Source organism: Macaca nemestrina, chromosome 4 (genome assembly GCF_043159975.1).
Source record: "Macaca nemestrina isolate mMacNem1 chromosome 4, mMacNem.hap1, whole genome shotgun sequence".
Lineage (NCBI taxonomy): Eukaryota > Metazoa > Chordata > Mammalia > Primates > Cercopithecidae > Macaca > Macaca nemestrina.
This window is the reverse complement of record NC_092128.1, coordinates 150,173,508-150,190,134: the sequence shown is the minus strand read 5'-3', so window position 1 is coordinate 150,190,134 and position 16,627 is coordinate 150,173,508. Positions and strand designations below refer to the sequence as shown.

The following is a 16,627-nucleotide window of genomic DNA, read 5'->3' as shown; positions in this document are numbered from 1 at the left end:
ACCTCAGCCTTCCAAAATGCTGGGATTACAGATATGAGCCACCATGTTCGGCTTTATCAGTAATTTTTAGGGCCCTTTTATTGTGGGGACTCTTGACAGCAGGTTTATCCATGTCCTAGATAATAGAGCTGCGTACGTTTCCAGCTCTCGTTCTGTAATTCGAATTGGAATGTTCCGCTTCCCATTCATTTTATAGGAGTTTTCATGTTATCTTGGTATTAGAAGATGATAGCTGTGAGAGTTTTATTTTCTCTCTTACTAGGGAAGAGAGGAAAAAATAAAATTAATAAACAAAGATTTTATCTTTGGAAAAATAAACTAGTGATAGACAAATCTCTGGTGATGCTAATCAATATTAAAGAGAAACAAATTGTTGGAAAACTCTCTAAAAATAGATCTAGGAATTTAATTTGTTGTTGTTGTTGTTACTGTTTCATAGCAACCATGAATTTATTGGGAAGGAAAACTTTTTCTTTTTTTCTTTTTTTTTGGAGTGGGAGTCTCAATTTGTTGCCCAAACTAGAGGGCAGTGGCGCCATCTCCGCTCACTGCAATCTCTGCCTCCTGGGTTCAAGCACTTCTCCTGCCTCAGCTTCCCTAGTAGCTGGGATTACAGATGCCTGCCACCACACCCAGCCGATTTTTGTATTTTAGTAGAGACAGGGTTTCACCGTGTTGGCTAGGCTGATCTTGAACTCCTGACCTTGTGATCCACCCGCCTTGGCCTCCCAAAGTGCTGGGATTACAGGTATGAGCCCCTTCCCCCAGCTTATTATTACTTTTTCTTGAGACAGGGTCTTGCTCTGTTGGTCAGGTTGGAGTGCGGTGGCGTGATCAGAGCTCACTGCAGCCTCAACCTCCCAGGTTCAGGCGATCTTTCTATCTTGGCCTCCCAAAGTGCTGGGGTTACAGGTGGGAGCCACTGTGCTAGCCTTTGTACCACTATAAAATAAAGCCAGCCCTTCATATTTGGAAGGGATTGGTTCCAGGACACAACCCCTTTGTATTAGTTCATTCTCATACTGCTATGAAGAACTACCCGAGAGTGGGTGATTTATGAAGAAAAGAGGTTTAATTGACTCACAGTTCTGCAGGCTGTACAGGAAGCATGGCTGGGGAGGCCTCAGGAAACTGACAATCATGGCGGAAGGTGAGGGGGAAGCAGGAATGTCTTACATGGCCAGAGCAGGAGGAAGAGGGAGAAAGACGGGAGGCGCTACACACTTTTAAACAACCAGCTCTCGTGATAACTCACTCACTGTCATGAGTACAGTATGACAGGGGAAACCTACCCCCATGATCCAGTCACCTCCCACCAGACCCACCTCCAACACTGGGGATTATAATTTTTTGTTTTTTCCTGAGACGGAGTGTTGCTTTGTTGCCCAGGCTGGAGTGCAGTGGTGCAATCTCAGCTGACTGCAACCTCTGCCTCCCAGGTTCAGCAGTTCTCCTGCCTTAGCCTCCCGAGTAGCTCAGATTACAGGCATGCACCACCACACCCAGCTAATTTTTGTATTTTTAGTAGAGACGGGGTTTCATCATGTTGGCCAAGCTGGTCTCAAACTCCTGACCTCAGGTGATCCATCCACCTTGGCCTTCCAAAGTGTTGGGTTTACAGGCATGAGCAACCGTGCCCGGCCCCAAAAGGATTATTCTAAAAAGAGTCTACACTCACAAGATTTGTAAATGAGTCATTTTTATGGAGATTATTTCTACTGTTTATTTGTTTTTTTTTTGAGATGGAGTCATGCACTATCACTCAGGCTGGAGTGCAGTGGCACAATCTCGGCTCACTGCAAACTTTGTCTGCCGGGTTCATGCAATTCTCCTGCCTCAGCCTCCTCAGTAACTGGGATTACAGGTGTACACCACTACACCCGGCTAATTTTTTGTATGTTTAGTAGAGCCAGGGTTTCACCGTGTTAGCCAGGATGGTTTCGAACTCCTGACTTTGTGATCTGCCCGCCTCGGCCTCCCAAAGTGCTGGGATTACAGGCGTGAGTCACTGCGCCCGGCCTACTGTTTATAATTCTCTCTAGAACCACACGGTAGAAACCGCAGGTAGAAATCTACCACAAGGTAGAAATCTGCTACAAGGTAGAAATCTATGTAGTTGAATGTGCAAAGGACTCCAATTCCTGATGTCCAAACCTGATGCAGGAAACCAGATACAGAACCTTTTACAAAGACACAAAATCTTTTTGTAGAAACAAAAGGAAAAGCCAGCTGGGTGGCTGGGCATGGTGTCTCATGCCTTTAATCCCAGCACTTTGGGAGGCTAAGATGGGAGGATCCCTTGAGCTCAGGAATTCAAGACCAGCTTGGGGAACAGAGACCACATCTCTACAAAAACGAACAAAATTAGCTGGGCATGGTAGCATGTGCCTGTGACCCAAGCTCCTCAGGAGGCTGAGGTGAGAGGATTTCTTGAGCTTTGGAGATCGAGGCTACAGATCACACTACAGCATTTCAACCTGTCTCAAAAAAAAAAAAAAAAAAAAAAAAAAGCAATCCCATGTTATAAAAAAAAAGGATTGTTTTTCCTCCCACTCAAAAAAGAGCATGATTAACTGGGCATGGTGACATATGCCTGTAGTTCCAGCTACTCGGGAGGCTGAGGTGGGAGGATCACCTGAGCCTGGGGAGGTTGAGGCTGCAGTGAGCTGTGATCATGCCACTGCCCTCCAGCCTGGGCAACAGAGTGAAACCCTGGCTCAAAACAATAAAATACCATAAGCTGGATCTAAGAGTAAATTTTTAAAAGTCTCAGTGACTGTGTCCAATAATTCAAAATAGATTGATACGAAGCTTACTGTTTAAACATGTTAATAACTAAAATGATCATTGGTAATTTTCAAATAAAATCACATAGAAACATTCAGTGTCCCTCTCCATGATAGATTAAACCATAAGGAATATCAATTTTAGACAAGTATCATACTTGTTTGTTTGAACTCTGCAGGCAATTCCATTAACCTTGTAAAACAGGAATTCTAATTTACTAAGTTATATAAACTAGGATATCCCAAAGTTTTAAACAATAACTTCAAAGGTAGAAATGGTCAAGCATACAAAAAGCATCATAACTTTATTAAATTTCTTTTACTCTCACTTTGTAACTTTTGAATACATTTATTTTTTAAATTATTTTATTTTGTGATGGAGTCTCACTGTTGCTCAGGCTGGAGTGTAATGGCATGATCTTGGCTCACTGCAACCTTCGCCTCCTGAGTTTAAGTGATTCTTCTGCCTCAGCCTCCTGAGTAACTGGGATTACAGACACTCACCACTGCGCCCGGCTAATTTTTGTATTTTTAGTAGAGACAGGGTTTCACCATGTCAGCCAGGTTGGTCTCAAACTCCAGACCTCGTGATCCGCCTGCCTCAGCCTCCCAAAGTACTGGGATTACAGACGTGAGCCACCGTGCCTGGGCTTTTGTTTGTTTGTTTGTTTGTTTTGAGACGGATTCTTGTTCTGTCACCCAGGCTGGAGTGCAATGATACGATCTCAGCTCACTGCAACGTCCACTCCCAGGTTCAAGTGATTCTCCTGTCTCAGCCTCCTGAGTAGATGGGATTACAGGTGCCCATCACCACGCCAAGCTTTGTATTTTTAGTAGAGATGAGACTTAGCCATGTTGGCCAGGCTGGTCTCAAACTCCTGACCTCAAGTGGTCCACTTGCCTTGACCTCCCAAAGTGCTGGGATTACAGGCGTCAGCCACCACGCCCGGCCTATAGGTAAAATTTTTTTAAAAAGATGGGAGTCTCACTGTTTCCCAGGCTAGAGTGCAGTGGAGCAATCCTGGCTCACTGCAGCCTCGACTTCTGACCTCAAGTGATCCTCCCGCCTCAGCCTCCCGAGTATCTGGGATGACAGGAGCAAGCCACCATGCCTGGGTCCCAGACATCATGTTTATGCAGGGGTTCCTCCAAGGTAAATATTTAGATGGGGTACCTCTCACTCCTTGCCTATGAAATGGAAATCATGACATCTGTTTTGGGGACTCGTGAGGACTGAAGCATAGGCCTTAATATAAAAATAAAATTTTTAGCCAGGCACTGTGGCTCACACCTGTAATCCTAGCAGGAGGATTCATTGAGCCCAGGCGTTCAAGTCTAGCCTGGGCAACAGAGGGAGACCCAATCTTTACAAAATAAAAAATAAAAAACATTAGCCTGCATGGTGGTGCAGGCCTGCAGTTTCAGCTACTGGGGAGGCTGATGGGGGAGGATGGCTTGAGCCCAGGAGTTGGAGGCTACAGTGAGCTGTGATCGTGCAGCTGCACTCCAGTTGGGCGACAGAGCCAGAGCATAGTCTTAAAAATTCTCGGGTAGGCGTGGTGGCTCACGCCTGTAATCCCAGCACTTTGGGAGGGCAAGGTGGGCGGTTCATCTGAAGTCAGCAGTTCGAGACCAGTCTGGCCACAATGGTGAAACCCCATCTCTACTAAAAATACAAAAAATTAGCCTGGCATGGTGGCGGGTGCCTGTAATCCCAGCTAATAGGGAGGCTGAGGCAGGAGAACAGCTTGAACCCGGGAGGCAGAGGTTGCAGTGGGACAAGATCGTGCCACTGCACCCCAGCCTGGTCAAGGAGCGAAACTCCATCTCTAAATAAAAATTCTTACGATGAGCTCCCCAGGCAACAGACTCTAGGAAGGGGGCGCAGTGCCAGACCCAGGTGGGGCTTCCGAGTTCGGGCCAGCCATAGCCTGCCCCACACGATGGAACAGGGCTTGGGGCAGATCAGATCAGAAACGTGGGGCCCATGAGGGCCACCCTTGGCCATGGGGGACGTGTAAGAGGGCGCATTCACCCCCAGCTCTGTGTCACCAGAGTCACGTCGCCACTCCTTGCCAGCCCGTGGCCACATCCCATGTGACTGCAGCCGCGGCTGTGGCTGGAAGTGCAGCGTGGCCTAACCGGAAGCATGGCGTCGTGGGGGGTTCTGGGAGTTGTAGTCCCGGGGAGTTCTTTTACGCAGTGTTTTGGGGTGCGGGACTGCAATGCGCGCACTTCTGGACCCCAGGCTGTTCCCACGGCGACTGACACCTCAGACACACGTGGGAGGGGCGGCGCGCTGGCTATGGGGCTGTGCTGAGTGCGCGCGAGCGTGGCTGGCAGCCACCTGCTACAGAGCCAGCACTGCACTGGGGTCCTGGGGCGGCTCCTCCCGACGTGTCCGCGGGTTGTCAGGTGCTGCCGAGTTGGGCTGGGGGACGCTACAGGTAGTGGGTGCCGAGCAGCGGCTGGCCCCTTATCTCACTGCCCCTCCCCGCAGCTCTGCCTCCTCGGACCCCACCGTCCCTTGGAAGCTCGCGCAGGGCACCTGTCGCTGTGACCACCTGGACGCAGGTGAGCTGGGGGCTCGTTCTCTGCACAGGGGACCCCGCTCTTCCCCAAGAGTGGGTTTGTTGCCGTCCCTTCCCCTGGAGCTTCTCTGCCCATCCAGTTCCCTGAACTCCACTGCACTCCGGTGCCTGGGTCTCTAGGGGGAAGAGGGGGGCTGTTGGGGAAAGTCCCCGTCTCTTGCAGAGGGTAACCCCCTTCTTTCTCTCCAACCTGGCTCATAGACCTCCGATCGCAGCCAGTGGTGGGCACTGAGCTAGGAGGGAAACGAAGGCAGGGTGTGGAGGGGTTATTTCAGGCGCCTGGGCTCATTCAAAACATATTGAGTACCTGGGTCCAATCTGGCGGAGCAAAGAGCTGGGGTCCCTCGTTGGATACAGTCCTACGGAGGTGTTGGTCACGGTAACGTGGGGGCGATCCAGGGGTAGGGGCCCTGTCAGTTACCCCAACTATCAGGATGCATGGACACCCAGGGGAGGGAGGGTCAGTTTCAACTGGGGAAGGAGTGACTTCAGGTCGGACTTAAAGAAAAATAAGATGTTGCAGATGAAAGGGCAATAGGGTCTTTCAGGACCAGTGAGGAGCATCCCTAAGGGGTAATGATGGGTGACACTGAGGACTCGGCACGGGAGGCACCCGGGGCCGTGAGGCTGGGGGCGGGGTGGGGGGCTGACTGGCAGGGTCCAAGGCTGGGGTCTCCCTCTTGCTCCAGCTGCAAATGCAGTGCTTGAAGGCAGAGGTACGATCATATTTGGGTGTTGGTCAAAGCATCCCTGCAGGAAGTAGAGTTATGAGGGTTGGACCGAGGGTGTGAGAAAATTGAGTAGGGAGATGTGAGACGCCTGATGAAGGCCAGACAGTGCCAGCACCTCTGTTGCAGACTGGAGGAGGAGGCGGCAGCTGCGCCAGTTCCATGTAGACTGTTCTTTTCCAGCCCTTGGTGAAGAAAGGTGAGCAACACTCGGGGTGGTGTGAGGTGATGGAGTTAGCGGAGGATGTTTGTCTTTGATGCTTTTTTTTAAGATAAAACTGACTTGAGTTGGGGAAAGAATGAAACTGGTACTGTAGTTTTAAATCTTGATAAGACCAAATGTTTTTGTGGTGGTGGTTTTTCTACCACGAGTTTCCCTTGGGTCTTATTGGAAGAGGTTTTTCTTTTCTTTTCTTTTGAGACCGAGTCTCACTCTGTCACCGAGGCTGGAGTGCAGTGGCCTTATCTCAGCTCACTGCAACCTCCACCTCCCGGGTTCAAGCAATTCTCCTGCCTCAGCCTCCTGAGTAGCTGGTATTACTGGCAGGCGCCACCACGCCGGCTGATTATTGTATTTTTAGTAGAGACAGGGTTTCACCATGTTGGTCAGGCTGATCTCGAACTCCTGACCTCGTGATCCGCCCACCTTGGCCTCCCAAAGTGCTGGGATTACAGGCGTGAGCCACCTTGCCTGGCCTGAAGGAGGTTTTTCATATGACATGTCCGTAATTCTTTTTTGCTATTTTTGATTAGTAATATTAGAAGAGATCTAAATACATAGCAAAGTAAAAGAAAAAGAAACCTTTGTACTCATGATCCAGATTGAGCAGATGTCAAAAGTTTACTTCATTCTAAGCCGAATGGATGTGGGGAAAAAAAAAAGTATGCTGGGTTCAGATTTTCTACAGAACTAAAACCTCATAAATACTGTTGACCCTTTGTCCTCTCCCTCACTGAGATTAAACTGAAACTTAAAATTGCTATATATCTTTTATTTGCGGGGGTTGAGTCTCTTGTCACCCAGGCTGGAGTGCAGTGGCCCGATCTGGGCTCACTGCAACCTCCGCCTCCTGAGTAACTGGGATCACAGGCGCCCACCACCACACGTGGCTAATTTCTGTATTTTTGGTAGAGACGGGGTTTCCCCATGTTGGGCAGGCTGGTGTTAAACTCCTGACCTCAAGTGGATCACAGGTGTGAGCCACCCCCCCTGGCCAACATTGCTGTATATCTATGTTTTGGTTTATTTACTAGACAGGAGTGTAGCCATAATCAGTGTAAGATTGCTTTGTATGTTCATCGCCTTTGCCTGTATTTCTTTCGGGGTTGTTTTTTTCTTATTTTTAGCATTTTTTTCATATATTTTAGATATAAATTCACTTTGAGTGGTGGACATTGCAGAAATCTTGAGTAGAATGTGATACATTCCTGACGTTTCTCCAATGGCTGTATTTTTTAGGATGGATCCACTTAATGTTGAGTAGTTTATTCTGGTTTTCTGTTTGCCAATTTTAGTAATTTATATTTTCTAGGAAAGTGTCCCATTTAATTTTGAATTTGTGGCAATTATTTATAGTAATCTTACAATTATAAAACTCAACCATTGCCAGGCGCTGTGGCTCACGCCTGTAATCTCAGCACTTTGGGAGGCCAAGGCGGGTGGATCATTTGAGGTCAGGAGTTGGATACTGGCCTGGCCAACATGGTGAAACCCCGTGTCTACTAAAAATACCAAAAAAAAAAAAATTAGCTGGACAGTAGTGGCACACGCCTGTAATCCCAGCTATCAGGAGGCTGAGGCAAGAGAATCGCTTGAGCCTGGGAGGTAGAGGTTAAGTGAGTCAAGCGTATGCCGCTGCAGTCTCATCTGGGCGACAGAGTGAGACCCTATCTCAAAAAATTAAAAAAAAAATCAAACCTTGACCGTATCTGAAATTGTCTTTTTCATATCTTCTCTTGCTCAATTTTGCCTGGATTCTGGTCGATTTTATTAATCTTAAATACAAGCCAATTATTTTATTAGTTTTAATAAAACCTTTCCAAGAATTAAGTTTTTTCTTTTTAACTTATTATTGTAGTCCTGATATATGTATTAAATAAAAAGTGAAACGTAATAACATTCAGCTGAGGTGGCTAGCATGGAAAAAAGAATAGGGAGCATCCACCCCCATTTGTCCAGTCCGTGTCTCCCAGAAAAAGACATTTAAAAAGGAAAAAAAAGCACAAACCCCCAAAGATAAAAGCATATGAGGAGACATTAAAAAGAAGAGCGGAATACTTACTCTGTTTTATGGAATAAAGTGTTTTTCCACTTAAAACAAAAAAATAGAGCAGGTTAAAAAAGAAATTTCTGCCACAAATGTATCACCTGAATCTAATCATGAGATATTAAACCTAAATTGAGTAATGTTCTTTTTTTTTTTTTTTTTGAGACAATCTTACTCTGTTGCCCAGGCTGGAATGCAGTGGCACTGCCTTGGCTCACTGCAACCTCTGCCTCCCGGGTTCAAGTGTTTCTTCTGCCTCAGCCTCCCCAGTAGCTGGGATTAGAGGCGCCCACCACCACACCCGGCTAATTTTTGTAGTTTCAGTGGAGACAGGGTTTCACAGTGTTGGCCAGGCTGGTCTTGATCTCCTAATCTCAGGTGATCCACCTGCCTTGGCCTCCCAAAGTGCTGGGATTACAGGCGTGAGCCACCACGCCTGGCCTGTTTTATTTTTTTAATAGAGACAGGGGTCTCGCTATGTTGCCCAGGCTGGCCTTGAACTCCTGGGCTCAAGGGATCCTCTCGCCTTGGCCTTCCTGAGTGCTGGGATTATAGGTGTGAGCCACCATGCCTGGCCCCAGTGGTTTTAATGGTAGCCCAAGTACATGCAGATTTGTAGTTATTTAGAGATCTCTTGCTGCGCATACCTGGGAAAATGCACCTAACATCTGCTGGCCATGTATAAGACAAACCATGTGACTATCAAGACCCCAAGGCTAGCTGGGCGTGGTGGCTCATGCCTTTAACCCCAGCACATTGGGAGGCTGAGGCAGGCAGATCACCTGAGGTCAGGAGTTCAAGACCAGCCTGGCCAACATGGGGAAACCGTGTCTCTACAAAAATACAAAAATCAGCCAGGCATGATGGCAGGGGCCTGTAATCCCAGCTACTTAGGAGGCTGAGGCAGAATCGCTTGAACCCAGGAGGCAGAGGTTGGAGATCGTGCCACTGCACTCCAGACTGGGTGACAGAGTCAGATTCCATATCAAAAAAACAAAACAAACAAAAAAAACACCCTAAAGCTCTCAGAGATACCCAGGAGCTGGCCCTGCCCCCTCTCCTTCTGGGTAATGAACGCCAGCCATGCCACAGCCCTGGGATGGCATCTAGTATGAGGGGCTTCCTGCCCGCACAAAGCCTCGCCCAGGTGCTGCTCGTGTGTGCTCTGCCACCTTGTGGTGGGACGTTTTTCATCAGCCCTGAAGTCCCTCCAGCCGCCTGCACAAATGTGGTAAAATGTTAGTATTTGGAAGATCTAGATGAGAAGGGTATTTGGAAATTCTTTGTACTATTCTTGAAACTTTCCTTTGAGTCTCAAGTCACTCAAGTAAAAAGTTAAAAAGCTAAAATCACGGCCGGGCACGGTGGCTCACGCCTGTAATCCCAGCACTTTGGGAGGCCGAGGCGGGCGGATCACGAGGTCAGGAGATCGAGACCATCCTGGCTAACACGGTGAAACCCCGTCTCTACTAAAAAAAAAAAAATGCAAAAAATTAGCCGGGCGAGGCGGCGGGCGCCTGTAGTCCCAGCTACTCGGGAGGCTGAGGCAGGAGAATGGCGTGAACCCGGGAGGCGGAGCTTGCAGTGAGCCAAGATCGCGCCATTGCACTCCAGCCTGGGCGACTAAGCGAGACTCTGTCTCAAAAAAAAAAAAAAAAAAAAGCTAAAATCACTTATTGGAAAGGATTTGTTTAAACCACCTCCCCAAAAAAATTTGGTTTGTATTTAAAACTAATAAGGCCGGGCGCGGTGGCTCAAGCCTGTAATCCCAGCACTTTGGGAGGCCGAGACGGGCGGATCACGAGGTCAGGAGATCGAGACCATCCTGGCTAACACAATGAAACCCCGTCTCCACTAAAAATACAAAAAAATTAGCCGGGCGTGGTGGCGGCGCCTGTAGTCCCAGCTACTCGGGAGGCTGAGGCAGGAGAATGGCGGGAACCCGGGAGGCGGAGCTTGCAGTAAGCCGAGATAGCGCCACTGCACTCCAGCCTGGGCGACAGAGCGAGACTCCGCCTCAAAAAATAAATAAATAAATAAAATAAAAAAATAAAATAAAATAAAATAAAACTAATAAATTAGACAAACTTCAGTCTGCACTGATCAAGGGAGAATAGAAATAAGCTATTTTTAGAATGGAAGACAAGATCATTTCAGATACAGTAGATTTTCTTTTCTTTTCTTTTCTTTTCTTTTCTTTTTTGAGACAGAGTCTTGCTCTGTCGCCCAGGCTGGAGTGCGGTGGCACGATCTTGGCTCCACCGCAACCTCCATCTCCCTGGTTCAAGCAACTCCCCTGCCTCAGCCTCTGGAGTAGCTGGGATTACAGGTACACGCCACCACGCCCGGCTAATTTTTTTGTATTTTTAGTAGAGATGAGGTTTCACTATGTTGGCCAGACTGGTCTCGAACTCCTGACCTCAGGCAATCTGCCCGCCTCAGCCTCCCAAAGTGCTGGGATTATAGGCGTGAGCCACCGTGCCTGGGCTTTTTATTTTTTTGAGATGAAGTCTCGCTCTGTTGCCCAGGCTGGAGTGCAGTGGCATGATCTTGGCTCACTGCAACCTCCACCTCCTGGGTTGAAGCAGTTCTTCTGCCTCAGCCTCCCCGAGTAGATGGGACTACAGGCATGTGCCACCATGTCCAGCTAATTTTTTATTTTGCAGTTTTAATAGAGACAAGGTTTTACCATGTTGACCAGGCTGGTCTCGAACTCTTGACCTGAGGTGATCCACCCGCCTCGGGCTCCCAAAGTGCTGGGATTACAGGCGTGAGCCACCGCGCCTGGCCAGTAGATTTTTAAAAAATGAGATGTTACTATAAATCATTTAATGGCATAAATCTGAAATTAAGTAAGACATATTTGTAGAAAATTGTAAATTGCTAAAATTGACTGACATAGAAAACCCGAATGAACCACTTCTACACATTGCGAAAGTCTTGAAGAGAGGTTTGATAAAATTCCTAAAAAACATATAGGCCTGGTATTTCTTTTTTTTTTTTTTTTTTTTTTTTTTTTGAGACGGAGTCTTGCTGTGTCACCCAGGCTGGAGTGCAATGGCCAGATCTCGGCTCACTGCAAGCTCCGCCTCCCGGGTTCACGCCATTCTCCTGCCTCAGCCTCCCGAGTAGCTGAGACTACAGGCACCCGCCACCTCGCCCGGCTAGTGTTTTTTTTTGTATTTTTTATTAGAGACGGGGTTTCACCGTGTTAGCCAGGATGGTCTCGATCTCCTGACCTCGTGATCCGCCCGTCTCGGCCTCCCAAAGTGCTGGGATTACAGGCTTGAGCCACCGCGCCCGGCCAGGCCTGGTATTTCTTTGGGAATATTTTCAAGTATGGATTCATTTCATATTTAGGGGTTTAAATATTTGTTTGCATTCTTTTTATTTTCTAATTTTATTGTTTTTTGAGTTAGTGGGATCTATGCAATGTATATATTTTTGTTTTGATATTCAGGTTTGCTTTTATGCTTGCTTTTTTTTTTTTTTTTTTTTTTTGAGATGGAGTTTTACTCTGTCACCCAGGCTGGAGTGCAGCAGTGCAATCCTGGCTCACTGCAACCTCTGCCTCCTGGGTTCAAGCGATTCTCATGCCTCAGCCTCCCAAGTAGCTGGGATTACAGGCATGCACCACCATGCCTGGCTAATTTTTATATTTTTAGTAGAGACAGGGTTTCGCCATGTTAACCAGGCTGGTCTCAAACTCCTGACCTCAAGTGATCCACTTGCCTCAGCCTCCCAAAGTGCTAGGATTATAGGCGTGAGCCACTACACCTAGCCTGTAGTAATTTTCTATTGTTGTATGATAGATTGCCACTCATTTGGTGACTAAAACCACACCCACTTACACAGAGTTTGGGAGGTCAGAAATCCTGGCGGCCTTGCCTATGGGTTCCATGCTCCAGGTAGCCCCTGGCTCAAAGGAACGTGTAGGCTGGGGCTGGGCTTTTAGCTGAAGGCTCTGGGAAGAATCTGCTTCCAAGTGCATTTAAGGTGGTTTGCAGAATTCTGTTTTAAGACTCAGGTCCCTGATTCCTTGCTGGCTGTCAGCTGGGGGCCACACTCAGCTCCCTAAGCCCACCAGCTTGCTTTCCAACGGGGTCCCCCATTTTTTTTTTTTTTTTTTTTTTTGAGACAGAGTCTCGCTCTGTCACCCAGGCTGGAGTACAGTGGTGTGAGCTTGGCTCACTGCAACCTCTGCCTACCGGGTTGCAGTGATTCTCCTGCCTCAGCCTCCCTGGTAGCTGGGATTATAGGCATGCGCCACCACACCTGGCTAATTTTTGTATTTTCAGTAGAGACGGAGTTTCACCATGTTGGCCAGGCTGGTCTCAAACTCCTGACCTCAGGCGATCCACTGTCTCGATCTCCCAAAGTGCTGGGATTAGAGGCGTGAGCCACCGCACCCATCCGGTCCCTCCATTTTCAAAGCCAGAAACAGCATGGACTCCATCTTGTGTTCCAGGCTTTCTGACTTTCCCTTCTGCCACCGATTGGTTTCTCTCCATCGGGGTAAAGGTATCCTGCTCATGTCTTCTCTTCCCCCTGTAGAGGCGGGGTGTTTGTTGACCAGGCTGGTCTCAAACTCCTTGGCCTCAAGCGATTCTCCTGCCTCAGCCTCCCAAAGTGCTGAGGTGACAGGTGTGCTAATGTTTTCATGTGAGCCTCACTGCGTCATTGTAATTTCGGGTTTTCCTCGTGTCTTTGCAGAAGCTCAGGATTGGACTTTGTCAGGAAGGTGGGTCACTCCTCTCAGCACCTCAAGCTTGTTTCTACCCCGGTCCCGAGAGCTGCAGAGGCTGGAGTTTGAGTCCCCACCTGAAGGTAAGTTCTCAGTAGGGGAGCGGAGCCTTGGCAGCCAAGTGGATTTGCGCAAGTGTTAGAGGCCCAGGCATGCCGGAAGTAAAACATTCCTGTGAAGAAGAACTTGGCAGCAGGGAGCAGGAATCTGCTTTGGAAAGCGAGACCCCAGTTCTGAGACCTCTTCACATAGCTTAGGGCTGAAGCCGGAGGGCCACGTGGAGGGTGGCAGCTCCCAACGTCCGTGTACCTGGGGCCGGGCACGGTGGCTCTTGCCTGTAATCCCAGCAATCTGGGAGGCTGAGGTGGGCGGATCACCTGAGGTCAGGAGTTCGAGATCAGCCTGACATGGCAAAACCCTGTCTCTACTAAAAATACTAAAATTAGCTGAGTGTGGTAGCGGCTGCCTGTAGTCCCAGTTACTCGGGAGGCTGAGGCAGGAGAATCGCTTGAACCCGGGAAGCGGAGGTTGCAGTGAGCCAAGATGACACCACTGCACTCCAGCCTGGGCAACAAGAGCGAAACTCCATAAAAAACCCAAGGTCCATGTACCTGAAATGGCCCCAGCCCGCTTGGGGACAGAGTAAACCTGGGTTGTCACGTCAAGGGATCATCTAGGTTTCAATTGAGTGGAAGCCTTGCTAGGAAGAGAAAGAGGATCTTGCTTTAGGGAGTGTGAGTCTGCAGGCTCAGGGCCAGAGCATGTCCCTGGTGCTCAGAGGACAAGCCCGGCCCACGCTGTCTCTGGATCATTTGCAATTCCCATCATCCTCTCCTGCCTGCACAGCCCGAGCATCCGCTCTGCCCATCCCACTGGCACCTCCGGACCTGGCTTCTACCACGATGGAACCAGGGGTGTGCAAAGGAGAGAACACAGTCATAGCTTTTTAGTTTCTGTTTCTGGTTGGGCCAGTAAAGCCCCTTCCTCATCCCTCTTTTCCACTTAGCAGTAGAGACAGAAACTAAAAGCCATGGCCTCAGGCTGCTAAACAAAACCAAAACAACAACAAAATAAGGTGGGTTGAACAAGCTTGAGTAAATAAACTCTTACGCTATGTCAAGCCATAGAATTTGCTTCCTTTTTTTTTTTAGTGACCGATTTTGGCTTTCTGCAACCTCCGCCTCCCGGGTTCAAGCAATTCTCCTGCCTCCGCCTCCCGAGTAGGTGGGATTCCAGGCGCCCACTATCATACCTGGATAATTTTTGTATTTTTGGTAAAGATGGGGTTTCGCCCTGTTTGCCAGGCTGGCCTCAAACTCCTGACCTCAGGTAATCCACCTGCCTTGGCCTCCCAAAGTGTTGGGATCACAGGCGTGAGCCACCACACCTGGCCAGAATTTGCTTTCTTAACCTGAGTTTTTTGCTTCTCCTTCTCATGTCAAAGACTAAACAAAATGGGTGTGAGAGAGACATTCAGAACTGCCAGGCTCAGTAGAGGGCGAGCTGGCACTCACGCCCAGGGCTCCCGAGCACCAGCCAGGGGCTTCTTGCACTGTTCCACAATCATGGCTAAGACTTGCCCCGTCCCACCTTCTCCACCTTCAGCCCTCCCCATGGCTTTCCTTTCGCTAGGGGAAGGACATTGATAGGAGCCCATGAGGAGAAAACCAGTAAAATGCATGTATATTCTTATGAAATATTTGCATATGAAACAGCACCAGTTTATTGTTGAAGAAATTAGAAAAAATACGTTAAGAAAAAAATCCTCAGCCGGCCACGGTGGCTCAAGCCTGTAATCTCAGCACTTTGGGAGGCCGAGACAGGCGGATCACGAGGTCAGGAGATCGAGACCATCCTGGCTAATGCGGTGAAACCCCCGTCTCGACTAAAAAAATACAAAAAACTAGCTGGACGAGGTGGTGGGCGCCTGTAGTCCCAGCTACACGGGAGGCTGAGGCAGGAGAATGGCGTAAACCCGGGAGGCGGAGCTTGCAGTGAGCTGAGATCCGGCCACTGCACTCCAGCCCGGGCGACAGAGCGAGACTCCGTCTCAGCAAAAAAAAAAATAAATAAATAAAAATAAAAATAAAAATAGGCCAGGCACGGTGGCTCATGCCTGTAATCCCAGCACTTTGAGAGGCCAAGGCGGGTGGATCACCTGAGGTCAGGAGTTGGAGACCAGCCTGGCCAACATGGTGAAACCCTATCTCTAGTAAAAAAACAAAAAATTAGCTAGGCGTGCTGGTGTGCGCCTGTAATCCCAGCTACATGGGAGGCTGAGGCATATGAGAATCACTTGAACCCAGGAGGAACAGGTTGCAGGAAGCCAAGATTGCTTAAAAAAGCCTCCCAAGTAGTTGAGATTACAGGGACAGGTCGTAGGGAGCCGAGATTGTGCCATACCACTGCACTCCAGGGCGACAGGCGGAGACCCCATCCCCTTAAAAATGTTTTCTTACAATATTTTTGGGGGGATGGAGTCTCACTCTGTCACCCAGGCTGGAGTGCAGTGGTACGGCGCGATCTCGGCTCCCTGTGACCTCTGCCTCCCAAGTTCAAGAGATTATCCTGCCTCAGCCTCTTGAGTAGCTGGGATTACAGGCACCTGCCACCACATCTGGCTGAGTTTTGTATTTTTAATGGAGACGGGGTTTTACCATTTTGGCCAAGCTAGTTTTGAACTCCTGACCTCAGGTGATGCACCTGCCTCAGCCTCCCAAAGTGTGGTGATTACAGGTGTGAGCGTCTGTGTCCGGCCTGTTTCTTCAGAATAAATTTCTAATAATTACATTTTTGGGTAATGGGTGGGGGTTGTAGTAAATTGCACATTGATTACTGAGACACAGATACACATACTCATTAAGAAAAACTCCAGTCGGTCATGGTGGCTCACCCCTGTAATCTCAAGGTTTTGGGAGGCTGAGGCAGGCAGATTGCTTGAACCCAGGAGTTTGAGACCAGCCTGGGCAATACAGTGAGACCCTGTCTCTACCAAAAAGTTAAAAAATCAGCTGGGCATGGCTGGGTGTAGTGGCTCACGCCTGTAATCCCAGTACTTTGGGAGGGCAAGGTGGGTGGATCACGAGGTCAGGAGATCGAGACCATCCTGGCTAACACGGTGAAACCCCTTCTCTACTAAAAATATAAAAAATTAGTCAGGTGTGGTGCATGCACCTGTAGTCCCAGCTACTTGGGAGGCTGAGGCAGGAGAATGGCGTGAACCCAAGAGGCAGAGCTTGCAGTGAGCAGAGATCGCACCACTGTACTCCAGCCTGGGCAACAAAGCGAGACTCTGTCTCAAAAAAAAAATATATATATATATATTAGCTGGGCATGTGACACACCTATAGTCCTAGCATCTCGGGAGGCTGAGGTGGGAGGATCGCTGGAGCCTGGGAGTCCAAGGCTGCATTGAGTCATGATTGTATCGCTGTGTTCTAGCCTGGGCAACAGAGTGAAACCCCATCTCAAAAAACAAAACAAAAATCCAAGTCAGGCCTCACAAGAGTGA

At 48.6% G+C, this 16,627-nt stretch overlaps 1 protein-coding gene across 11 annotated transcripts in view; it reads left to right on the top strand.

The window, feature by feature from the left end:
• Positions 1-16,627, top strand: part of LOC139362955 (uncharacterized) — an 89,982-nt gene that overhangs the window by 34,367 nt on the left and 38,988 nt on the right. For 5 of the 11 annotated variants that reach the window (XM_071095364.1, XM_071095367.1, XM_071095369.1 and 2 more), the window contains exons 1-2: positions 265-5,360; positions 13,086-13,199. In XM_071095364.1, coding sequence (XP_070951465.1) covers positions 5,012-5,360; positions 13,086-13,199 — 463 coding nt within the window. In that variant the 5' untranslated portion in view covers positions 265-5,011. Of the gene's footprint in view, positions 1-229; positions 5,361-6,288; positions 6,305-13,085; positions 13,200-16,627 lie in introns of those variants that run through there. The other 6 variants (XM_071095372.1, XM_071095373.1, XM_071095375.1 and 3 more) reach the window with 6 other exon arrangements.